The sequence below is a fragment of the Trachymyrmex septentrionalis genome, unplaced genomic scaffold (assembly GCF_001594115.1).
Source record: "Trachymyrmex septentrionalis isolate Tsep2-gDNA-1 unplaced genomic scaffold, Tsep1.0 scaffold66, whole genome shotgun sequence".
Lineage (NCBI taxonomy): Eukaryota > Metazoa > Arthropoda > Insecta > Hymenoptera > Formicidae > Trachymyrmex > Trachymyrmex septentrionalis.
The window spans coordinates 1,474,623-1,501,196 of NW_017305843.1; the positions used below are offsets into that span (position 1 = coordinate 1,474,623).

At 29.0% G+C, this 26,574-nt stretch overlaps 3 protein-coding genes across 4 annotated transcripts; 1 reads left to right on the forward strand and 2 right to left on the reverse strand.

Moving 5' to 3' along the window:
• Positions 1-3,638: 3,638 nt before the first annotated feature.
• LOC108753203 (early endosome antigen 1) lies at positions 3,639-7,047 on the reverse strand. 2 transcript variants are annotated; one of them, XM_018494593.1, is made up of 6 exons: positions 6,801-7,047; positions 6,599-6,725; positions 6,227-6,434; positions 4,394-5,630; positions 4,188-4,250; positions 3,639-4,079 (listed from the first exon to the last, which is right to left on the reverse strand). In XM_018494593.1, the coding sequence occupies exons 4-6, from the start codon at positions 5,579-5,581 to the stop codon at positions 3,762-3,764; spliced, it is 1,569 nt and encodes a 522-aa protein (XP_018350095.1). In that variant the 5' UTR covers positions 5,582-5,630; positions 6,227-6,434; positions 6,599-6,725; positions 6,801-7,047; the 3' UTR covers positions 3,639-3,761. The 2 variants fall into 2 exon arrangements, with proteins under 2 accessions (XP_018350095.1, XP_018350096.1); XM_018494594.1 differs by lacking the exons at positions 6,599-6,725; positions 6,801-7,047 and having other exon boundaries at positions 6,227-6,531.
• Positions 7,048-9,648: 2,601 nt separating this feature from the next.
• On the reverse strand, positions 9,649-17,792 carry LOC108753202. The gene is made up of 16 exons (XM_018494592.1): positions 17,411-17,792; positions 16,618-16,883; positions 16,231-16,441; positions 15,799-16,115; positions 15,453-15,662; positions 15,155-15,334; positions 14,765-14,879; positions 14,283-14,488; positions 13,589-14,132; positions 13,389-13,500; positions 11,970-12,072; positions 10,985-11,505; positions 10,458-10,656; positions 10,142-10,320; positions 9,889-9,964; positions 9,649-9,769 (listed from the first exon to the last, which is right to left on the reverse strand). The coding sequence occupies exons 1-16, from the start codon at positions 17,465-17,467 to the stop codon at positions 9,739-9,741; spliced, it is 3,327 nt and encodes a 1,108-aa protein (XP_018350094.1). The 5' UTR covers positions 17,468-17,792; the 3' UTR covers positions 9,649-9,738.
• Positions 17,793-18,757: 965 nt separating this feature from the next.
• LOC108753150 (iron-sulfur cluster assembly scaffold protein IscU) lies at positions 18,758-21,430 on the forward strand. The gene is made up of 4 exons (XM_018494500.1): positions 18,758-18,962; positions 20,001-20,225; positions 20,581-20,659; positions 20,865-21,430. The coding sequence occupies exons 1-4, from the start codon at positions 18,873-18,875 to the stop codon at positions 20,942-20,944; spliced, it is 474 nt and encodes a 157-aa protein (XP_018350002.1). The 5' UTR covers positions 18,758-18,872; the 3' UTR covers positions 20,945-21,430.
• The last annotated feature ends 5,144 nt before the right edge of the window (positions 21,431-26,574 follow it).

The following is a 26,574-nucleotide window of genomic DNA, read 5'->3' on the forward strand; positions in this document are numbered from 1 at the left end:
TCATCGCATCTCAAATTTGAGAGCAGAACATGTTTCGTATTAAATACAGTTAAGAATTAAGTCTGTTATTTAAGTTATATTCCTCTTTCGCAAAGTTCCTTGCATTCTCACTGTACTATATATATTATAATTCAATTTATATTTTTTTGCGTAAAACTGAACTTTAAGTTTAAGGAGACGAAGGCATCGTCTATTGTAGATACTCCCTTATTCTATATATGTGTATATATACACATACATATATATAGTATACATATATTAAATATTATATCGACAAAAAAGAAATTATTAGCAACCTTGTGCGTAAACTCTTCCACATGAATGTGATACTTACAAAAGGGTAATAGGCTAAAGAGTAAGGAAATTTTGGACGCATGAAAATTCGAGTAATTTAGATTTTTCAAAATTTGCCCTAAAATTTTTATCATTTTTATTTCAATTAAACGTTAATCTGCTTTGGAAAATTTAATTCGCCAGCTATTTTATTTTTTACAATGAAAAAAATTAAATAGCTTTCCATTAAATTTTCCGAATAAAAAAGAAATCATATTCATAGAAAATTTGTTACAATTAAAATTGAAAAAAAGAAACAAAATTAATTAATAAAGCGCAGATCCTGAGATCAAATATAATACATAAACTATTTCAGTTATTGTAATGTCACTATGAAAAGAATACTCGAAAAAAACTAAGACAAATTATATTATTTTAAAAATTATATTATTTTAAGAATTATACTCTTTCGCATCAATTGAAATATATTTCATTTTTGCATATGTCAAGTATAAATATGTGGTACATTAATCATAAACGACGACTTTTCTTAAATATTAAAAATGCATCTATTGAACTTTATAACATTGAAAAGTTTTTGTTGTATTTTATTTGAGATTTATTTTCTAAACAGTAGAAGCAAAAAACATGAGTAGTTATGTGCTTTAAAGGAATAGTTTTTAATCCTAGTTATACACACTGAGACCCCAGCAATTTACTAAATCGAGATTTGTTTCATGTTTCTGAACTTTTCTTTTTCTTTGAACCTATATATCTCGAAGCCCCTTAATTCTATCAACTTTTACATATTATAGACTTATTTCTTAATCAATTTTCCATCGATTGAAAAAAAATTAATTGAAATATGTCCATTTTTACGGAAGTTACGATAATAAATATAGATGGGGTCCCGAGTATGTGTGTGTGTGTGTGTGTGTGCGCGCGCGCGCGCGCGCGCGTGTGTCTAGCTAGGATTAATATTATATGTAGCAGAAATATGCTGTTATATTTCTTAAACTTTTTTTGTTAATATCTTTTTAATGAAGAATGACGACCATCACCTAAAACCTGTTTGAAGTCATTCAAAGTTATGACCTTGACAACATATGTCAGTCATCGGCGTAGTGTCCCTTAAAGCATATAATTACCAAAACATGCAATCGATATTTAATTATAAAGATTTTTTTCAAAATACAGAAACATTCTTAGATATCTAATATTTATAATAGATATTTATTTCTTTTAATTACAAAATTTTATACTTTATTCATTTAAAATATAAATATTTTTTTATTTTTAAACTGATAGCGTAATCCTGCGGAAATAAACATTCGAACAGATTTAATTTTAAAGATTCTTGATATATTTTAAATGTGTGAAAATATCATTGCCTCGTGCGTGCGTGCGTGCGTGCGTGCGTGCGTGCGTGCGTGCGTGCGTGCGTGCGTGCGTGTGTGTGTGTGTGTGTGTGTGTGTGTGTGTGATGGATATAATAATTAAGTTACTATCTATTTCTCTCTATTTGTAAGTATACCAAAGAATGTCGGATTATTAAAAGAGAAAAAAGGAGATGAAAAATCACACAGGGATTGACTTTATATATATATAGGGAGTACCTATTTACTCCTTTCTTACGTGTTTTACGTATGTCTGTGATATTTTAGAGAGCAATGGTTTTTATTTAGTTTTTATGACATCACTTTTTTAGATATAAATATCACTGTTTGCGAGCAATCCTTGACATGCCTCAAGCTCAAGAGCTTGCCGAATTATACGAGCTTCTGTATAATGCAATGCGTTTATTGCATAATTCCTTTTGATTAAGAAAAACATATGTATAACATAAAATTAAATTCTTAGTTGAAAATCTTTAGTTTATTTTTGTTACATATAACTATATCATTATCCAGCATGGAATTAATATGAAATCTAAGTTGATCTATTATATATAGGCTATATCTGTTGTTGTATACCTATTATGTCAATGTTTTTTAAACATGTTTTTAATTTAATATGTATATCTCTAAACACACACACCACTTAACTCTTTTTTTATTATCTAGTGAATTAGTAGCTATTTTTATTACTTACATATAATGTCTTCTCTTTGTAATGTGTAGTATGATTAACACTCATTGAGATTTTTTCTTGATTTTAAATCTGTAGAAGTGAAATTCTTTTATCGCTTTATTAATAGAAGTATTTTCTTAAGCTTTATATTATTATTTTTATTAGAAAAATTGATTCCAGGCAATTCAAAATTAAGAAAGGTGTGATATTATTAATATATAGGATTTCATTAATATCCAGTCATTTAATTAACATCGAATTAAGTCGTCCTTCTTACATGGCTTAGCATTATAAAAAGAATGGAAGATAGAAAATTATTATTTAAAGATGAGATCATCGAGAAATAACATATATAAATCTTCGAATAACATATATGCATATATTTAAATCTTTGTCGACATATTTTCAGTGCGTTTATTCGCACCGAATTATATGAGAATAATACAATACAAAGTCGAGATAATTATTTTACGGTAATATCTCAACGCTGTTATAATACATATTATATATGTAATTATATATCTATTGTTATATGTATATAAATGGGATTGATGTAATTCACATTTTTATGGTTTATTTTGATAATGAACTTAAGTAACAAGACTATCGAGTAGAATTTTAAGTTTCTAAGTGTTTGGAAGTTCAATAACTTTAAATGCTATGTTGTGAAATGCAAAGAAATATTGAGACTTTCTTCTTTTCATTTGTTCTACTATAGCTATAAGTACATAGGTAAGACGATGCATCCATTTCTGATTTATTCTGCATATTATATTTTTAATAAAAAAATATTCGTACAGGTCGCGTACATTTTTGCAGAAGTTTCTTTTCGAAATTAACGTATCTCTTAAAAATTTCTCTTTAACAATAATAACAAATATCATGTTATATTTTGTAATACTGACATTTGTATTACAGCCATGTTTCATATATTAGAATAATAAGCATTATATTATATAATACACAACTTGCGCGCGCGGCACTGTACACAGTTTTTATGATTATGATAAGTATTACTGTTTATACTTATTTGCAAAATGATGTTGATAGATTTCTTCCATTATCTAGTCATATTTTTTAATTAATTTCAATATTATAAACCGAGTGTCGAATACAAAATTGAGAATAAATATATATAATAAATAACAGTTATATAATATGTCCAAAAATAACAAATAAATATTAATGTCATTTTACAACCTCCTTTACATATTACAATGAATAATACCGTTGGTACTATTATCTAAACAACTGTTTAATACATAGCAATACCTATATTCAGTTTATTTGCCACATATATAATCCTAAAATTAAATTCAATTAAATACGATATATATAAATATATCGTGTAAAATGAATGTATAATTACTAGGACTGTATTCTATTCGCATATTTACGAACAAGAAATAAGCCTCAAACTATGTAGAATCTTTTGGAACAAAAGTCATGTCGTTGACACTGGAATGATCTTTTTGTTGATTCAACATGTTGCATTGATTTTGAACTATCTCTATCTTCGATCGAAGTACGTTTAGCTCTTTTTGTATTGGCGTCTCAAAATCTTTACTTCGCGTAAGAACATTGACAGCGTTGTTCAATAATACTGAATTTATAGGAGATGGCGATGGTATGTCTAGCGAGTTCGAAAAATTATTAATGCTATTGCTGTCACCGTATCCTTCATCAATACTTTCATCAGCTATTCTAGTTATTGATTTTAATTGGTCTTGCAAATCCTATAAAGTACAAAAATAATTTGTTGTAAAAAAGTAATTTGAAAATATAACAATATTATTTTAATTAAATGTATAGAATATATCATTTACTGCAATATTAAAAATTACCTTGTTTCTCGACAAAACTTGTTTCAGATATTCTTGCAAAGAACGTTCTGTCTTTCTGTTTTTCTGTAAAATAGAAGAGAACTTAGTATATAGCCATTCCATGCCAACGTAAAGTTTTGATACTTATATATTGCATGTATTTTTATAACCTATGCGATAAATAAATAGGACAATTATTGAGTGATATAAATATATATTAATAATACCACATCGCCAAATTGATCATTCATCTGTTTGTAGTAGAATTTGCGCTCCAAATTCTTCATCTTAGCCTTTTCTTCTCTGAGTTTTTTAAGCAGAGCACTATTCGCTTTGTATGATAAAGTCTTCAAGCGTTTATTTTCGTTCACGAGATCCTGCATGGTATTCAATTTCTCTTCGGATTCCGCGTTCTTGGATTTCAACAATTTATATTGCGCTATCATTTTGGTCAGCTGTAATCTTAGATAAGATATTGCATCCTCCACTTGACTTTGCTCCTGTTTGGATGCTAATAATGAAGTCTGTAGCGTCTCATTTTCGGATCTCAACTTCTGTATCTCAAATTGCGTTTTCCGTAACAAGTCAGCAGTCTCGTTTTTCTCCATTTCGGACTCTTGCATGTTCTCTTCCATGGACGAAATCAGGACACGTTGCTTGCTCAGTGTATTCTCCATCGACATTTTGGCCATCTCGTTGCTCAACAATCGTTGCTCCAGAATCTTCATTTCAGCTTTAGTGTTTCGCAATTCGTCTTCGGTTGCCTCCAACAACATGGACATATCTGTCGGACTACCTGTCGAGTTTCCATCTAATGTATCTTGCACGGTGTTGATAGCTCGAATATGCGATTGCAAATCCTTCATTGTGTTTTGCATTTCTTGCTTTTCCCTCTGATATTGCTGCGCGAGTTCCATGTATTCAGTACTCAGTTTATTGTAACTAGCATTTATATCCTCTATCGCGTGCTGTCGTTGTTTCAATATATTCTGATACGTGTCTATCTCCACCTGCAAACATTTCTTGCTGGCCATCAGGATATGCATTTGCGACTGGTACCATTTCGCGGAAGTCTCCACGGCAGACAAACGATTATTGGTATCAGTCAACACATTTTGTAACTTTTGTTTATCCTGTAGCACTGTTTGCATCTCCACGAATAGCTCGGTTATCTTACCCTTGAGACCTTGATTTGAGGCGATCCGAGCATTTAAATCAATTTGTATATTTTCTAAATCGACACGCAATCGCTCGTTCTCTAATTCCAACAGAGCCACGCGTTTAGACAGTTCAATGTTAGAGACATCAGGTGTAGACAGGTGTCGCAGATGGAACTCGTCTGTGATCAATTGGAGAGAATCTGTAGAGGTCATGGAATCCAGCTCTCCCCGATATGAGTCTGACAGATTGTCCATTGTGTCAATTTGATAGCAGATTAATGTGTAGTCAACAAAAGATAATCACCTAAATAAACACAACAATTTGTATCGATAATCAGTAGTTAATATATAATAGTATAATATATAATTGTATATATTCTAAGCTAGGAATGACGAGAGGTGTTGACTAATTATAATCAATATATAAAAGATGTTTCTGTAATTTCTGTTATATTCTTTGCGTATATTATATTTAGAATATCATCCATTTTTTTTAAACGAGAACATGAAAAAGAAATAATAATATTGATGAAACAAAGATTAAAACTGCGATTTGCAAGAAGATTAGAATCGTAATTCCTGATGATAAAATGTTAACTATTCTTTTTCTCAATAAATTCTAACATATGATAACAGCAGAGATTAAAAATATGATAAAAATGGTAAAATTAATCGGTGAAAGTTGACATAACCCTCTTTCAAGATTTATTTGTTGAGAGATTTTCAGTTCTATCAAATACAAAGAATAGAAAAAATTTTAAGTAAGTTTCTAATAGTGTAATTTTCTTTCTCGAATTTATGAATTAATAACAGCCGTGATCGCAATGTTAATACTTTTATTGACAGGTGTTATTTTGGATCTTGTTATCGCAAGTTAATGAAAGATGCAGAACGACATACCTCATTTGCGATTTTGTCATCTTTAATTAGTCGTAAATATCTTTTCACTGTGTTATCATTCGGCAATGTCAGCAATTTAAATTGCTCAAAACTAGCAATAATTAATTTAATTAACACCCTCGCAGCGCGCCGCCATTTTGATTTTATTTGTACGAACTGCACTCTGTAGTCAGCTTGATCTGTACTGCTTTGTACTGCTTTATACCACCTTGGAGTGTCATTTCACTTATACGTTTTTGTCGTACGACAAATATGTACAGAACAGAGAGATCCTCGGATCTCTCCATCCTATAGCCAATCAGCAGGCTTGAAAAATTTGTTAATAAAAACGCACAAATTAAATATCACCCTTGTTCTGTACTAGATACATACCTGTTATATTTTCTCCTCCTCTCCAACATGCTTTCTCTTTTTTGGTAATTATCCAGAAGATGCTCCTCATCTTCAATTTCAATGAAATTATGCTCATTCGACACGTTTTTGCATGAAACGAAAGAATCTGGCAGTTAAATGTTATGCCTAGTCCCATGAAACGAGATATTTATCGTTAAAGTTGACGACTATTTAGACTTACAAAATCTGTCATAAATCATGAAACACTGCAATGCGAGCATGCGCTGCGGTCACGTTTTTATGACATTTTCATGCTCTAGAAACTATCCTCACATTCCGAATTCCAAATGGGTTTTTATCATGGGCCTCTAAAAAGACTGTCCTCACATTCCACTGTCCTGATGAGTTAGAAATATTTCAAGCGAACACTGTCTAGGCTGCAACTTTTAGGCGGTTAGGCCCCAAGCGGGTAAAATATGTTTATTTTCTTTTTGTTCGGGGCGGCTATGCTACTACTATCCACACACTCCACTGTCCACATGGGTTGCTAAGGAGCAAAAAAATTAACAAAAAAAAGTATATGTATTTAACAATTGTTCTATTCCAAATAAATCTAATGTCAATGCGCGCCCCGTGCGTAAAGCAAAACTGTGAGAGCCGCTCCTGTCCGTCTTCTACGCGACCCGTGATACACTATTTCTTCTTGTAAATAATTTGAAAATTAAGCTTCGGATAAAATTTTTGTAAAGGAAAAATCGTCTCAGAATACAGCCAAAAATATGTCTCTTGAAGGACAAAAGGGACTATTTATGTCCCTTTAAGGACAAAAGGGATTATTTTAAATTCCTGTATAGGGTGTTTGGAAAATAAATGTTAAATCTTTCGCATAGGGACAGAATGGATTAAACTTGTGAGAGAAAAAGTCGTCATTTTGCAATTTTTGCAATAGTTAATAAGATATTAATTGCTAAAAATTGCCGAAAATTGGTCTTCAATAATTTTTTTACTCAAATACTATCAACTTTACAGAAAAACTGCAAGAGATAAAAATTGTTTATTTTCTTCTGATAGAGAAATTCTCTACGAATTTTTTCAGAATTTTTTAATACCATATTTTCTCATATTGGTAAAAATAAAAAAATGTAGTACTAAAAGGTTGATAAAAAATTCTTAGATTCTAAAATTCTTTTTAGACCTCTATGAGAAGAAAATAAACAATTCTTATCTCTTAATTACTTTTTGATCACTTTTTCTGTAAAGTTGATAGTGTTTGATTAAAACATTGAAAGCCAATTTTCAACAATTTTTAGTAATTAATATTTTCTATTGCGAAAATTGTAAAATAGTAAAGAACTTTTCTTCTCAGTTTAGTCCATTTCTGCCCCTGTGCGAAAGATATTATTATTACTTTCCAAACACCCTGTATACATCGTATATATAATAATAATATTAAAAATTATATCTTTCTCTTTTTTCGTGCAAAATTTTATATATATATATATATAATTTTTTTAGCGATAATTGTCGATAAAATGAGGTGATCCTTTTTGTCGTTGAGAAACAGCCGATTTGAACAGCTTGAGAAAATTTATCTTATAATCGACAAACAGTCATTTGTATTGTGTGGGTTAGCTGTAAAATCAAGAATATAGCGGATTGTTTAAGACTGTTATAGTATTAAAATTGTAGCGACGACGATAATATTAATAGAGGGGCTAGAAACAAAATAAGTTTTTTCAATTTCTTAAGATTATTGAAAGGTATGTTAAAGATTATGCAAAATACTTTCCAGGTGCCATATCATCAAATCAATTGTGACACCATCTCATAAAGATTTACCAGACTTATCGAACCACCCTTGTATTACAATAATTAAGTAAATATAATTTTTTATTGTTTTATCGTTTTCTCTATCCCTATCCTATATCCTAGGCAGCACAAATTTGAATACATGTCCTAAACTGGAGCATAAAACGTCTTAAAGATTTAAGTTATGGCGTAAAAAGATCTTGAAGACGTTTTATGTTCCAATTTTAAACATTGTGCTATCTGAAATTGTCAATAAATTGTTGACTTACAAATATCATTTCACATACTGTTTTATGATTTTATTTGGTTTATTCCAGAAATATATTAAAATTAGAAACAAAAAAATAGACCTATATTAATATATACAGTGGTATATCTTATACCATCATATATAGAATTTATCCGAATTTAAAAAACACTTTAAGGTGTAGCCACAATAGAAGGAATAAGACTTTCAACTTATCAGATATTGGATACACGGAAATACATGGTTTCTGATAGGTTGGAATCCTTATTCCTTATTCCTAATTTCTTATTCCTTCTATTGTGGCTGTATCATTATATGCGAAATACTACAACATCTTTTGATGCCGTTTAAATTCAGTGGTCCGTAAAACCCTCAACATGGCTGACAGTTACGTGATCGATGACCACCGACATCGAAGAAGCTATTTTTGCTACTGTAGTTACATTGTGTCTCTTTTTACAACAATGTTAGCGCACTAACATGCTGTAATTTACGTTACGCGTACTATAGAATTTAACAATAAAAGCGCGTTCTGAATACAAGCCACTATGTCTACTTGCATCATTATTGCAGGTCAAGTTGTTAAATTTGATTTTTTAATCTTTCCAATTCTAATTGTAAAGAAATCTTTAATTTTTACTTTCAAATTCAGATATAATAAATAAAATTTTGTTAAACATTTGTTAACGGAGAATAAATATAGAATATAAGTCATCTGGTTATAATTCATTACTAATCTTTATTTGTTCTTACTGGACGTGTAACTCACATGTGAGAAATAAATAATGTAAATAATATATTCTAATAAATCATCTTATTCCATGCACTTCTTGGAATGCAATTTTAAAGATAATAATTTCATATACATAGCCTTAAGCAGCAGCTGAAAATAGAGCAATTATATTGTTATATTTTTTTATGTTGCACAATATGTAATAGATCTGAGAGATATCTTGTTGATTTTCGAGCAACGAATAAAATCAAATATATTCGTATATCATCTCAGAATTCTATTTGTAATAATTATTCCTTTCTCTCTTTTAACTTCGCAATTATAATTAATATTTGATAAAATGGAAATCACAGAACATCTGCTATGCATAGTTATTTTAATTATAAATTATTACGGCAAACTGGCGGTTTCCTCTGTGGACCTGCGCAAATAGATAAAAACGAAAAGAATGTAATTTTATAATTTACGTATATAATAAAATATATGCATCGTATTTGAAAGACTGTTAAAGATATAACGTTTAGTAAGCATTTTACTTACTTATCAATAGTCTTACTAAGAGTATTATTCGAAGAACCTTGTACAGCTAAAACTGTATCTAAAACAGTTTTTTGTCCTGAAATATAAGACAAATGTTATTTTGCAATGTGAAACTTAAAAAATATCAAACTTTGATGTTTTAAAGAGATTTAAAAGGAAAAAGATAAATTTTTATATATTTAAACATATATATAATATATAATTACATATAAATTTTATACAAAATATATAATTTTTATTTTGTAATAATTACCATGCTGATACAATGCTGGTGACCAGCTGTAACTGTTAGGACTAGGAATTGTGTCCACTGCAGTGTTTGTAGATGATGATATTGATGATGATGGTGTACTCTCTTGCGCCAATGAGAGTGTAACGGAACTTCCACTAGCAGTGCAAGTGTTATTCCTTGCATCAGGCAAAACATTTTTCCTATACATTGAATATAAACAAATTGATTAAAATTGTTAAAGCAAAGCAAAGATAATAACTGGAAAGGGTCTCTTTATATTTATGATTTTTTTTAAATGCTTCATTTTTATTCTATTCGTATAATATTCAAATCTTACCTTGATTTTGATTTGTTTGTGACGCTAGCAATTGCATCTTTTTGTGAGTTTGGTGACAATTGAATGGCTTCGAATAATTGGTCAAACTTGAACATCTTACTACTGTCATTTATTAAATTCATGCTAGTGGATGAACTCGGAGATGATTGACGCCGAGATAATAAATGTTTTGACATAATTTTATTACTGTTTAAAAGTACTGAAACAATATTGTTCAAACATATAAAAATATTATTGCTGCTTCTCTCAATTTTGTTATTTTTTTTAAATCATAAATTGAATAATATTGGTCAATAACAATATTATAATAGCAAAAAATAAACTTTTTGCTATTTTTATACTCCAAATTAAATTATTTGTTGCAGAAGCTATTGTATATGTTATCAAATTTAAGTTTTTTTTAAAGTCTATTAAAAAATAATACATTTACTGATACTTTCACATTACTTACTTTTTTTTTACATTTGCTATGAGATGAACTATCATTATCAATTCAATATTATTTCTTTTAATATCTCATTACTCACCATTTGGCACTATGAGATCTAAACGCAATCTAGGAGACTCTATATCCTGATTGATTTTATTAACTACTGGCAGCTTTGGGATATCGTTTTCACAGTCTATTGAATTGGAACGCGTCGCTGGTTCGGATCTAGTTATCGGTATTTGACTGCTGGAAGCTATTGTTGCAGCTAGCTCCGATTGACAGATATTCGGCAGTCGATTCAATTTAGTCTTAGCGCCGCAAAGTGCTTGCGGTTGGGAATGATGAAAAGCACAATTAGGATGCTTGTTATCAATATTTAAATTTAAATCATTGCAAGCGGCAGTATCAAGTTCAGGGTGCTTGTGCGAGTACACCGCGGGCGTAGTAGATTGCGCTGGAGCATTGCAGTGCGACGGGCTGGAACTGTGACGTCGTAGACTTGCGAGCGAGGTCCTAGAATCACAGCTCCTATCTGCTTGTTGACCGAGACATAAAGAGTTCCATGTTGAATTTCTGTCTTGCATCTCGAAAAGATGCAGCAGCATTATTTCCCTCAACCTACATCACAAAAGATTTTATTATCTTTTTTTTTTCATTTAATATATATATAACACTTTATCCAAATTTTGCATATTTTGTCTTAATTAGAAATGTTTTTTTAGCTTAATGTTAAAGATTTTTTTCTCTCATATAATTAAATTTAATATGACAATAAAAAAAATAAAATTTATATATATATATGTAATCATAATCCTCTGTTTAATATTAAACGCTTTTTTCATTTTTACGCGTAAATGTAAAATTTTTATCAAAATCTGTTTCTTGATTAAACTGAAATTTTGTTGTTACAAATAAAAAATATAAATTTATATAACTATGTAAAGTCAGTTTACTTCTTGTTTAACTTATATTTAATTTAATATATTTACTTCTATATTTAAATAATAATTTTTATAATATTTATGAAATCCATATATTTTTTTCCATATATTGTTTTAATATTACAAAAGCAATAAATATACCTGCATGTATCTGTAACAGTATCCCTATTATTTTGTTGCTTTGTACGCTGCTTATTTTGAACCCAAGATGCTAGAGATTCCGCAACTTCAACGTCGTTCTCTCCTAAAAAAAATATTCTGATTTATCACTATTATAAATAAATTTATAATAATTAATCATTAATCATCCTATACTTTTTTATTTATCATATTTTTCTTATCAAAATTGTATTAAATGTATATGTTTAATATATATGAATATTAAGTTACTTTTTATATAGAATATATTATAGAGATTATTTTAATTATATATTTAATGTATATTAAGTTCTTATATTTATTAAAAATAAAGAATTTATAACAATAGTTAACATAGTTATGATTTAATATTGTTTGACAAATAAAAAGTTTTTTATTTTCGAATAATCAAATAGTTTTCATAAATACAAGTGCTTTTTATGTACATGAAAATGTACAGAACAGATAGTTTGACTAATTACAGAGTAATTTTAACAATTTAAACATTTGTATTAATTATACATAAGATACACGGACGCATTAAAACAGAGTAATTTTAATAATTTGAATATTTAAATATTAATAATACAGGATTAATAATATAGGATACGTACATGCATTAGGTGGAGTACAGTTAAATACAGAGTGATTTAAACTGTGCAAAGTAAATCAAATTTAAATATGGAATAAGAATAAAGATAGGATTCTACGAGCTCGCATAAAAGCTAATGGGGATGACGGACGTAGGGATTTCTTTCACACATTCTTCATGTTGTCTTTCATTCATGGAATTTTCGCTTTCAACATCTCTATCGACAGTGCACAATCGTTGTTCTTGCTCATTTCTGGATGAATCTCTGTTCGAGCTAGCACCTAATTTTGCAATACACTACTTAACATCTCGAACAAACATTTTTTGCAGCTTTAATTATGACTTATACAACCACGTATTATTTATTTTATCTAACAATTAATATTTGATCTTAAAATTTTCATCATTTATTGCATTTCTTTTACAATATAAATATGTATTAACCCTCGCTATACATATTCAGAACCATCCTACTCAATTGTCCTAAAACTCACCCCAGTGCAATTTGCTAAAATCGAAGTTTTTTCAAGTTTCTGGACTTTTCTTTTTCTTTGAACCTATATATCTCGAAGCTCCTTAATTCTATCGACTTTTACATATTACGGACTTGTTCCTTAATCAATTCTCCATCGATTAAAAAAAAATTCATTAAAATATATCCATTTTTACGAAAGTTACGAAAGATAACAAATGGATGGGATCCTAGGGACCCATGGGATGTGTATATCAAAAGTAGAAAAAAAGTATGTATAACTAGGGTTAAATATAACGTTATTTTCTATCTGCATAACGATATATCTGATATACATATACAATTTGCATTTTTTTACCTGACATGGTCTCATCATCTACGTCATTTTCATCATTCGTTAAATCCAAAAGTGTGATGTTGGGCTCATTGTGTTCGCATTCGTCCATAAAAATATCATGTTCATTTAATTCCTATAATGTGATAACGATAGATTCTTAATAAAGTTGGTAAAAAATATAAAACTAAAAATATTTAAAAAAATAAAAAGACTATGCTCACGTCGCTACTGCTGATACTGCTATCAGACGAGAGATTTAACGGAGACAAGTAAAATGACGATGGAGAATGGACACCGTTGTTGGTAGCCTGACACTCTCCTGGCGACGCATCATTGGTGCAACGTTGCGCGGCTTCGCCTTCCGCGACACTTGAGCTATTAACTCGATGCACATTGCTTGTCATCGACGATAATACCGATGTAGACAGCAGGGGATCACTGGCGCTATTATTGGACAATAGATTCAGCGGTTGATGACCAAGTACGTTGGGTGATGAATAAGGTGACGAGGAAACTAGGTGAATTCCCGTGGTTTGGCATTCCTCGGGTGATGTATCGTTGGCGCGACGTGGCGATGAAGTATTCTCAGCCTCGATAACATTCAAATTGGCACGGTGCGTCTTCAATGACGTCTTCGATGACAATGTCGTCGTAGAGCTGAGAGTATGCATACTCGACAGCTCGCTTAGCTCACACATTGGCATCAATTGATCGCTTGGTACCGTCGAGTTGCCATTATTATTGGGAAGTGTATTCAGTATTGATCTATTATAAAAAAATATGTTTTATTATTATAGAATATATACTTGCGTTCAGAATCTTGAAAGTTAAAAATAATAAAGCTTTTTATTTAAAATGTATGAAGGTTTAATTAATCTGATGCAATTCGCTTAAGTAGATTTGCAGCATTTATACCTCACTGGTGTTCCATTCGTAGTAGAATATACATCAATTGTTCGTGTATTTGAATTGATCATTGGCTCGCCTGTATCTTGTTGCTGCTGCTGTTGCTGCATACATATAGGCGATGTATTTACAGTTGCTGCGCATATCGTTCCATTACTTCCACTAGTAGCTCTGGTAGCCGCCATGGCATTACGAGAAATTTCTATCGCTAATCTCTGTGTATAAAAAAGTATTTTTTTAACATAAAATATTTCTATATTATTCTAATAAAATTTTATCTGTATTATATATGATCAATAAGTATTTAACTATACGTATAAATGTATAAAATATCAGAATTAACTTACTGTTTTTCCAGTTAAATATTTTATAAAATAAATTTTTGCGTATATAGATTTATTTCATAATTATATTATTTTAGATTATCTTATAATCGTAATATATAAATATGTTATTTTATATTATATATTTTCAGATTTTAAACCATTTACCTCTTTCAATTCATTAATCTGAGTGATATATTGATTTTGAACAGTTAATAATTGGCTAATGTACCATTGTTGATCTCTACAGCGTTGATAAAATGTCGGTGGTCGTACTTGGAATCTGTCAATTTTATATTAGATAATTATATACAATTTGTTATTAAATAAGTAATGTATTATCTTATTCAATATTATGCTCATAATGATAATGCTAATGATTATAGTTTTAATCTGTATAAAAATACTTGTAGATTTAACCTACAATATATAAGATATAAGATATATAAAAAGTTTATTATGTACACAAATATATTCAAAACTTTTTTAAAACATAAAAATTTTTAATCAATTTAGCTTTATAACATTAATTAAAAAATAATAAATAAAAATATTTACCTCAATATGAGAGTATCTAATTCTGTATTTAAGTAACCTTCCGTTGCGAGTAAGTCTAATCGAAAGAATCTATTATATCCCCAACATTCGCCGATCTCAAAATCAGACGCAAATTCGCGAACAATATTTTTACTCGTGTCACGAGAACCTTGATGAATCATTTCAACTCTGTACTCATACCTACAAAAATTTTTAAAATATAATAAAATAAATATTTTTTGTTTTATATTTTTAGATATATGATGTATTACTTTCGGTACAAGAAATGTACAAATCATTACTTATGAATTTTACATACTTTGAAGTTTCCGGCAATCCAGCACTGAGTTCTAAAAATACTGACAAATAATTTCCACGTACAACTCCATTGCCATCTGGATATACTTTCAGTCGCCAGCACAGCCCATTCACATGCAATGGTGTAGAATATACAGGATCAGCTTTCAGTTGAAGCTGAGTAAAATTTTGCATAGCAAATGTTGCGCTGTCGTAGCCTGGCACAATTTCACTAGAATAAAATAACTCTTGAAATTTAATATGAAATTATAATGATAAATCTTTAATCATTATAATTATGTGAACAAATTTCATATATAAATATATATGTACAATAATTACGTTAATCTTTACTTTAGAAGCCTTACCTGTGAAAGTCGGCAGGTACTGGTGCAGTGACAAAACTCGTCATTGGTTTTTTGCGAACTTGATGTATCTTGCGAGATAGCTCGGCGCTTTTAACGATCAATTCAGAGCGTGTACATGTGTGCAACTGATATTCCACCTCTTGTAATAGAGCCTCTAGCTGTTCGGTTTCCAAAGTTAACGAATTCTTCTGACCCATCAGAGTCAGCAGTTTAGCTTTTAATTGAGAATCCAGACGAGCTATCATTAATTCTATTGCGTTTCTAATCTCTCTTACTCTTTCATCTTTCGCAGCTCTCACCGATTCAACATTTCTCTCCTAATAAAATATAAATATGATAAAATTACAAAATGTAACAGAATAAATTCATATGCCTACACATTTACAATTTTCTTTCATTTTTCTAAATTAAAAATTTATAAACATAACATACCACTTCTTGAACAAGACTGATTAATTCCATGAGTCGTCTATTTAATTGACCTACTTCTGCTTTTATCTGAGAAACATGTTGCTCATAAACATCTTCTAAAGGTTTAAATGTATGCCCCGAATGAGTACCTCCCCAAAGAGCACATTGATGACAAATACATTTACGGCAAGTCCAACAATACACAGATAATTTTTCCTGATGTGTTGTGCATCTGTGATAATAATAAATAAAAGTTCAAATATTACAAATATAAGTTATATATTGTACAAAAATACATGCTTTGAATAAATAATAGAATAAAAAATCAAATTATTAAAAAATATATTAGTTTTTAATTTTAAATAAAAAAAATAAATGTCTCTAAAATTCTAGAATATTATTTCACACCTGTCTCTGCTGGAATCATCATGTCGAAAATTAGATATACAAACAGCTTGCAATGTATCAAGTTGCTGGGTTACTTCCTCGACCCAACGACAATTTACTAGTTCGTGTAAGTGAAGAGAAGCCCGACAGTGAGGACATTGAGAGCGCTGCTCAGTGAGCCACCTTCTAATACAGGTATAACAACACAATTTACTGCAGTGAGGACAGAGATGCGCATCTCTCAACTTTTCCATACAAATGAAACATCGGAAAACTTCTGCCAATGTCTATAATAAGAAAGTAAGAGGTTGTATTTCATTATCACCATTAATCTTATATTATAGTATGTAATTATAATATTACTATTCTTATATAATTAATCGATTTAATATGCATATAATAATGTATCTTTTTTATAGTGTACTTTATATATACAATAACTATTTATAATTTTAGAATAAAATAAATATAATTTTATTGTTGTTAATTTAATCATTAATATATATTTTAGAATCTTCACATTTTTTATTTAGACATAAATAATGAACGAATTATTAGCATCTCACATTAAGAAATTTTATTATAAAGATACTGATCCAAAATAATAAAATATGCTCAAAGAGGTTCAGTTTTACAGCAAAAATATTATTGTAAATTTCCAGAATAAGAAAAAGCATTATTAAAGTTTTATGGCTGTCGTTATGTTTTACGCAATAATAATAGATTAGTTCGTTTTTTCATATCTTTTTGCATTGAAATGAAATAAAGACGCCGCTAGAGAACGAAAACGGATCCAATCGACCTCAATGCTAACCTCGACGCTATGATCATCTGCGATTTTGGAGGAGACTGACGGGTCTCGGCTAGCCATTCTTGGTTTGAAGCACACTGCAAACGAGTAAAGACCGTTATCGTTATCGACAAATATCGATCACTTCACTGAGCGTATCGTCTGTGAGACACATGTCCCAGAACTAGATCACCGCGATGTGTTCGATTCGGCGGCGTCGATCATTCGAAGCATCGCTCAATCATGGGTTCACGCGATTTTGTCTGATTTCTCGTCGCGACGGTGCTTGAGCATCCTTCGCAAATAGACGGACGAAGCTGCACGTACCTATTCGCTATTTCGTTAATGTTCAAAATTTTTATGGCGAGAACCGTTAACTGTCATTCCTCGCATACGTTCCGTAAACAGTTGTATGACGGAACAGGCACGGCTGTACGGGTCAGTGGTTCCCAATTGTTACAAATCCCGAAAAGTTGACCAAAATATGAAGGTGCCTTTTCATGCGCAGCACTGCAACAGCAATAATGTCACGTGATACCAATTTTTCACAATTACTTTCGCTGCATTTTGCTGCGCATAAAAAGGAGTAACAACAGCATATGTATTAAAGTTTAATCTCAAATATGTGTCTTTTATTTGCTCAGTTTGAAAATTAATACAAAAAACTTAAAAAGCTAAAAACTTGTGATTATATGGCAACTGTTAGTGCAGTTACAATTTGGACAATTATCATTTCAGATAATTATTTAGAATATCCCCATCACTTGAAATCTTAATAAAAATGTACTCATTGTATGTACTTATTATAAATGTACTCAATTTTCACATTTTTTGCAAACTTTCTCGGCTTCGAATTTTTTGCTGCTCGTTGTTCGTTCGGTTGAACTTCAATGAGATGCGGCAAAATGTATTTTGCCGGAAGTGCATCATCTCATGTAAAATTGTTAACCAATACGAATTGCTGTCACAGCGTGTTGCGTATGAAAAGTCAGCTTGAGAGTTGTTCAATTTATACGAAATTTGGTATCACAGGATTTTTGACATTACTGCTTACAAATCCGAAGTTAAAATTGCAAGAAAGAAAATGGCGAATCTAATATGGCGAATATAAATTTTTTTAATATCAGTGTTCTTCAATTATCTCCAGGCCCTTGGGGTCCTTTTTATATCGCCAAAAATTTGCCCAGGATTGACGATTTTTAATAGTATCTCGTCGATGGTATACTATACATTTTCAGCACTGATAGTGAAATTTGGAACACAGCTTATACGAGCATGCGTCGCAAATATAAGATGGTAGATTTTAGTTATTGCGCATGTGATGAAAATGCATCCTAAAAATGAGCCTTTATACTTCCACCATGTGTCTACTCTAGAGTCTGCTGAAAGTGGCTGAAAGCTTGAAGGCTGAACGCGATTATTGAATATTATTGAAATAGTTGAAGAGATATAGCGCGGATTCATGATAAAGTGCGCATAAAAGGAGATGGCATTGTTCCGGGCATTGCCCGCCGGAATCGGCACGACGTCCAAGATCATTTCACGGAGCGTTCCGACCGTATTCTATCATGCAAACGTAATTATCGTCATTTTTTTATCCTTGTCATAATTCCAATCCCAACCTTTAATCGCGTATGTTTCACACGTACATGTTCTTTTATTAATATTTGTCTAATAATAATGTTAATCTAATAATCTATATCTCATTTATGTTAAATAAGCGAATGTATTTTTATATATATGAATAGAAAAATTTTCTATTAAAATATTTTATAATTTTACTGCGTAACAAACTGGTTGTGTGATGTAATGTGGCGTAATCTTTTTTAACACCAAGTATGAATATATACTTTGTGTTTCATGTTCCAATATATACATTGCTGAAGATCTATAATATATGTAACATAATTTTTAATATTTGATATCAACGTTTTGATGTAGTCACATTCCGAGCGTAATCTAATATCCGGCGTTAATACGATAAAAAATTTAGAAAATCTTATTTATACAGAAAGGGACTGTGTGTATAATAATTTTATAAAAAATTTTCTATTAAAATATTTTATAATTTTACTGCGTAACAAACTGGTTGTATGATGTAATGTGGCGTAATCTTTTTTAACACCAAGTATGAATATATACTTTGTGTTTCATGTTCTAATATATACATTGTCATTGCTGAAGATCTATAATATATGTAACATAAATTATAGATTTTTAATATACTTCTATATATATCAAAATATAGCTATAGATTGTATTTTCGTCTTTTTCATGTTGTTTTTATTATATTCCATTATGATGAAAATATTCATAAATTATATATGTCACAATCAGTTATATTTTTAAAGTCGGTGCACATAATGACTTCTATTTACAGTAATCAATTTGTTTTATCTAAAATGTCATATGTTATTATTTTATTATATAAACATTCATGTAAAATATGTTATGCAAGATATATAAATTTTATTTATTAATTTATACAATATTTGTATACTATGATTTTATTAATGAATCATTAATTGTTGCATATACATAATGTTTATGTGTATTATGATATTTCTAAGCTAAAAGTCTTAAACAAAAATGATCTGATTTTACAATTAAACAGGTATTAGATCACTATGAAAATCCCAGAAATGTTGGTTCCTTGGATAAGAATGATGAACAAGTTGGGACAGGTCTTGTAGGAGCACCGGCTTGTGGTGATGTAATGAAACTTCAGATCAAGGTCAATGAAGATGGCAAGATAATTGATGCAAAATTCAAGACTTTTGGTTGTGGTTCTGCTATTGCTTCAAGTTCTTTAGCAACAGAATGGGTTAAAGGGAAAACGGTGAGATTTTTTAATTTTATAATTTACTATGATTTAATCTTAATTATGCTAAATTATGATTATTCTTTGAATTGAATGAACTTGTAATATATTGGAGCATATTTTATATGGTTATAACTTTAAACATGCAAATCATAGTGTCATCATTGGTTGTATTCCGTTATTCACTGCATATACTGAAAATCTATGGTATATGTAACATGAACAATAGATTTTCAATATTCATGGTGAATAACACACCTTTTACAAGCTCTCTTAAATTTTGTTCAAGTATTTACTTTATGTTCGAGTTGTAACTATATACTGTAAAATGTATTACAATATAAGAATTTTAATTTGCTATTAAATTTTTTAGGTGGACGAAGCATTGGCATTGAAAAATACTGACATTGCAAAAGAGCTTTGCCTTCCGCCTGTCAAGCTACACTGTTCGAGTAAGTACACATACCTACTAATAAATTTGTTTTATTAATTTTAAATTAGACTATCATAACAATATTTTCTGAGATAAGACAAATATGTATTCCAATAGAAAATGTAAAAATCAAATATAATTAAGTATCAGGATTTTGTGATCTTACAAATATCAGTACAATTAGTAATCAGTTTTATCAGTTACAATTTTTTCGCAAATTGCAGTGCTTGCCGAGGACGCAATTAAGGCTGCTCTGTCAGATTACCGCATCAAACAACAGTCAAAGATTGAAGAGATGAAGTAACAGGACTCGAATCTATATAATAGTTGCTTTCCATTTACACACAAGTGAAACTGAGTTTGAAGTGAGCTGAGTATTTCATACTCAGATTAATGATATCATTATTTGCTTACTTTGGTAAAAAGTTATCACATGATAACACAGATTCATAACTTTACATTTAAAATGAGTTTACGAGACTCACTAAAGCACACAGTCTCGATCTTGTGCAGATTATGAGTAAAAACTCAGTTAAATCTTGTCAGAATGCAAAAGGAACGCGCATTCAACTGAGTTATGACATCACAAGTGAGAATTATCAGAGAATCGGTGTAAATGGAAAGCAACTAATGTATACATGTATATGGAAATATATGTATAACTTGTAAAACTCGTGCTTTGTGAACAAGCGCGTATTTTTTAGTCTTTCTCCAATGAATAGAAAAATATAATATTGAGCATTAGCTAATAGCGATCTACTTGAAAATATAATATATGTATATAAGGAAAGAATCCTTTCTATCATCTTTATTAACCTAGCTAAACTCCCCTCCAAATCAAGTTTGGACCGGTCAAAAATTTAGTGCTATTTCGTTCTTAATTTGTTTTAGAGCGAATTTTGTTGCTCAAATCGTTTTAGCAGGAAATTGCGTTTAAGAATGTATCACACGTCCAATCCCTGCAAAGAAAATTGAATTTGAAAATGTGAATGAATTAATATTTATATTTCAAATAAACTACATATGTATGAAAATTGTATGAATAAGATTACATATTTTATTTAAAAACATTTTTATCGTTTATTTATTTTATTTGTTATTTTTTATTAACAATTAAAAATTTTTAATAAGTTCTTTAAATATTCAAAATATAACTTATGCAAAGTTTTATTACGATTCACTTAGTTACAAAGATATAGAACAAAATATTTATTTACTGGACAATTAGTTCATGCATCGCAATGTAACTCTATATATAAATAATTTTGAATACATTATGTACTATAAAAAAATTGAGATTTTTGTCATTTATTTTATAATACATTTCCATACATTTTTATTAAAGCACAGATTAAAAAACTATTTATAACTATTTTTATAAAATAATTTACGATCCAGAAAACCGTCACCAAATTTGTCGTATTATTTTTAAATATGATTTAGAATAATCTGTAATTTTTTCATTATTTTATTATCTTTTTAAGTATATATAATAATTTTTTCAAAAAAGTGATCGGGAAAAGTCAGGTAAATTTTTTTTTGCACTAACAACCCTGTTTTTAATAATATTATGAAAGATCTTGCTTTCTAAGGGTTTTTAGGGTTGCTGAATTTGATTAATCAGGTTCTATAAGTCTAAAATCTAAATTTTAAAAATTCTGATTATTGTAAAACTCGATTTTAGAAGTTTCTTGATATCTTTGAATTTGAATGTAGTATTTAAATATTAAACTTCAAAACTGTAGTGACTTGAAAAAAAAAAATTCTGCGGAATTTGTTAGCTCAAAATTATGTACGGAATATGCTTGTTGCGAATTTTCTATCTATAAAAAGGCTTAAAGTTTTTCCTAAAAATTCGTTTTCAAAAAATGTTTCTACGACTTTTTGTTATCAAGTTACACGCGGATTAAATAAAAGAGCATTCTGATTTTGATTACTCATAAGTCTGTTAAAAAAATTATCGTACTGTAATTAATAAAACAGATTCTTAAAGCTGAAACGTTGCTCTATCAAGTATGGTGTAATTGCCAATTTAAAAAAAAAATAGAATATATGTACATTAGAGGTAAAAATGTGATATTGTCCCTTTTTTTCTATTGCGTAATTGTTATATAGAATAGTAATATTCATAATAATATTTTTAATTCAAATTTCTATATATTTTACATTAAAAAAATTAGCATGATACTATTCGATAGAGTAACGTTTTAGTCTTAAGAATCTGTTTTTTTTAATTGCAGTACGATGATTTTTAATGGAATTATGAGCAATCAAAGTCAGAATGCTCCTTTTTACTTAACTCGCGAATAACTCAAGAACAAAAAATCATAGAAACATTTTTAAAAAACAATTTTATAAGGAAAACTCAAAAACTTTTATGATGTATTAGATAGTAAAAAATTTTCGCAATTTTTTTTGGCACATAACAGATCTATAAAAAGAAAAAAAATTTTCCTTTTTTTCAGTTCATAGTTTTCTATATATAAAAATTATAACTTACATAAATTTAAAAAATATAGTAACCATTCAAGTATAGTATATAGTAAGTACCGAAAGTGCAGATTTTAAACTTTAAAATCTTTTTTTTAAATTGAAATTTTGATCATTTTTAACGAAGATATTGTATATATAAATAATTTTGAGCTAACAAAATATCGCAGAACGTTTCTTCCAATAGTAAGGTAGTAATCTTCATGAAGAAAAAGATTCTTCAATTTCTAAAAAATTCGATATCTCGAAATTACTTATTGTTAATATTTTTAATATATGTATAATATCTAGGAAAATTAATAACTAGGAAAAAAATCCAGTTATTTCTTTTCTTGTATATAATGTTATATTTGCATCAAACTTACACATTTATGCAGAAAATATGCTCGTATTTTTTTCAAATCAGCAATTTTTTTACGTGAATTAAATCGAGGTTATTTGTTCGACAAACTATGCTGATAACCAAAAGCATTACTGATTCGAATCAGCACGACGAATCATTGCCGTCAATCTAATCACAAATATGTACTTAATAATTCCTTAAAGCGATATAACGAGATTTGATTTCGTAATAGATAATCTGTTTCGTAATGGTCTTCTCGATGCGGAAAAACATGCATTTATTACAGATCATTTCTAAGAACAACGCAATTAGAGCGAACATTGTAAAAACGTTTGCAAAAGAACACTTGCGAGGAATTTCATGGACAATCTTGATTAATTAATTCTAATTCGCAATTCTTCATCCCTTCCTGTATATAGCTAGTTACAATAAATGGAATGTCGTCAAGAAACAATCGTATACTTTTTCTGGATTGCGCCAATGCTGTATGTTTTGATGAAAAGAATAGTAATAATTTTTATTTTAATTTAGAGGTGTACTATATATCACTTTAATTAAATTTAACTTTTTTTTCGTTTATTTGTGTTATTCACATATCGATCTAACTTAAATTTATTATAATAATAATTTTCTTAGTTCTTAGAAGTATTAACTTATTTTTTCCTGTAAAAACTGAAAAATTTTTGACAAATTAAAAAGAATTATACATATGTTACATATATCTATATGGATGAACTTTACACACGTATACATAGTGTATTATGATAATCTAATCTGATGGAATGAATTGTCAAAACGGTTCGAGATTTAGAAAAAAAATGAAAGACAAATTAAAATTAAATGGTTTTAACAGCAAAAGAAAATTAAATGGTTTTAACAGCTTTAATTTTGTGTGTTACTATTACATATTTATTCGCGTGGAAAATGTAATTACATCTTTCTCTTAAACACAATTTTCTTAAAATATTGTTCGATTCAGTTTGTTATTTTCTATAAAAAAGTATTACAATATTTTTAGAAAAAATTATTATTTTAAAAGAGATTTTAATTGTATAATCGTATATATATATAAAACATATCAGTATAATATACATCTGTAAAATATACGACTCAATTTTCTGTAAATAATTACAATATAATGTTATTTTTTACTCCATCAATTTAGAGTAAAATTTATTTAATCACACTTTTTTTGCTTTTATTTATTATTACTGAGTTATTTAATGCCATAAATTAGACTTTTTTTTTAAGGAGAACATATTAAATAAAAAACAAAATCAATTTTAGTATCCTATGTTATTTTTTTTAATTGTTTAAAAATTAAATTTGCTTGCTTTGCTATTCAATTTGCTATGTTAAAACTAACATATAGTATTCTTTGTTATTTTTCTAGTGTATATTTCCAACTAGAAAAACAATACGCACCATCGAAAGTAATTCATCATGGGAGCAAGAGTGCACGATGATCACTGACTCCGTGTTCTTTATCTTGTAATTGTCATGACAACACCAATTGATGCTTAATAAGAACGAATTTATATTGTAACCGCATGCGCGTGTCTGTTGTTCATACGTTTCCACTTGGTTTATGGCTAATTAACTAAGAACTAAGCCATGGCGTCACGAGATTATTTTACTTCGCGCAATATGACCTCGGCGTTATGGTAGTATTGTCGGATCTTTAAAAGACTTTATGGCGGAATTTTCCATAAAAATTTATACGAGAAATCCACGTATTACGGGGATAAAACACGAAACATTTCCACGTGTACGAACATTCACGTCATACATGATTGAAATACGCTGTATTTATTATCTCTTGAAAGAATTACACATGTGATATGTATAATAAAACAAATTGAATCGCAAATTACCTTAATTAATCTTTCTCTTATATTGATATCTTAATTTTTTTTATTTATCGATTATACAGGATGGCGCATAAAATGTCATACCATTTAACTATCTCATTCAAACCACATGTGGAATATCGGTTTTTTAATTGTAATCAAATACTATACTTCGTGGAAATTCTGTTAGGTTCCACAAATGTAAGATTATTTTGGTTCAATTTACTCTTCACCAATTTTGGAATTGGGAAAAGATGAAGAATAAGTTGTACTGAGATTAAAGTTAATCTTATATTTATGGAACCGTGAGGTATGGTATAGATTATAAATCGAAATTAGGCAGAGTTGATGGCGTATCAGTTTATGAAATGAAGGACATCGGACAATTGATTGATAAAACATTGAATATAAAGTAAAAGTTGTACCGTTCTTATGAAAACAAAAAATGTGGCAAAGACTCAAAGACATTCATGCTGATTATATGCTATTATGTCATTCATTATCTGAAAATTTATGTCGAAAAACATAACATAACATAAGATCGCATCTTCAAGAGATTGTGAGCAATCATATTGAATGTTATTCAATTAGATACAATTTTCCAAATTTTAGTAATTAATTCTATATCAGTTTTGTAATTTTGTTAAAAATAAATGTATTATATGTAAAGTAAATGACGTTTCACCCAATGTGATGTCACACCTAATATTGAACAAAATTTTCTAATAAAATGCAAAATTCACTTACACAATTAAAAAAAATCAATATTCTGAAATATAGTTTTATGAGATAATATAACATTTCATGTATCACCTTCTATACACGATAAGTCTCATATAATTATTATACAATATCGAAATGTGAATTTATTTTCGATCATGGGTTATCTTTCAGATAATTTTATCACAATACGTAGATTTAGTGTGAATAACATACAATGTGGATTATTTTGGCACTTTTTCACATATTTGTATAGTAATTGATAATACAAAATATAAGTTTGATACCCTCGAAGTTCTCTCTTTCTTATAATTAAAATATCCTTCTTTAAATCTTGAAATAGAAATATATTAACGTTTATCTAAATTTAATTTGAAATATGAATATTTCGTTTATCAACAACTATACCAAACTAAACAAAACTAAAACAAACATATTTCTTTACAACATCCAATTAATTTATTCTAAAATCATTTAGACAGAGATATCTATTATCTTTGAATATTCCTTATTACAATTTACAATTATTGA

What these genes read in the sequence shown, in the direction of transcription:
- LOC108753203 (XM_018494593.1), bottom strand. Translation starts at nt 5,581, where the DNA reads ATGGACAATCTGTCAGACTCATATCGGGGAGAGCTGGATTCCATGACC. An exon ending in ATGATCAATTTGGCGATGTG is followed by an intron (nt 4,251 to 4,393) that starts GTATTATTAATA and finishes TCTATTTTACAG; the next exon opens with AAAAACAGAAAGACAGAACG. An exon ending in AAGTTTTGTCGAGAAACAAG is followed by an intron (nt 4,080 to 4,187) that starts GTAATTTTTAAT and finishes TGTACTTTATAG; the next exon opens with GATTTGCAAGACCAATTAAA.
- LOC108753202 (XM_018494592.1), bottom strand. Translation starts at nt 17,467, where the DNA reads ATGGCTAGCCGAGACCCGTCAGTCTCCTCCAAAATCGCAGATGATCAT. An exon ending in GGATTGCCGGAAACTTCAAA is followed by an intron (nt 15,335 to 15,452) that starts GTATGTAAAATT and finishes AAATTTTTGTAG; the next exon opens with GTATGAGTACAGAGTTGAAA. An exon ending in TTAGATACTCTCATATTGAG is followed by an intron (nt 14,880 to 15,154) that starts GTAAATATTTTT and finishes TAAAATTGACAG; the next exon opens with ATTCCAAGTACGACCACCGA.
- LOC108753150 (XM_018494500.1), top strand. Translation starts at nt 18,873, where the DNA reads ATGGCATTGTTCCGGGCATTGCCCGCCGGAATCGGCACGACGTCCAAG. An exon ending in CCGTATTCTATCATGCAAAC is followed by an intron (nt 18,963 to 20,000) that starts GTAATTATCGTC and finishes ACAATTAAACAG; the next exon opens with GTATTAGATCACTATGAAAA. An exon ending in AATGGGTTAAAGGGAAAACG is followed by an intron (nt 20,226 to 20,580) that starts GTGAGATTTTTT and finishes TAAATTTTTTAG; the next exon opens with GTGGACGAAGCATTGGCATT.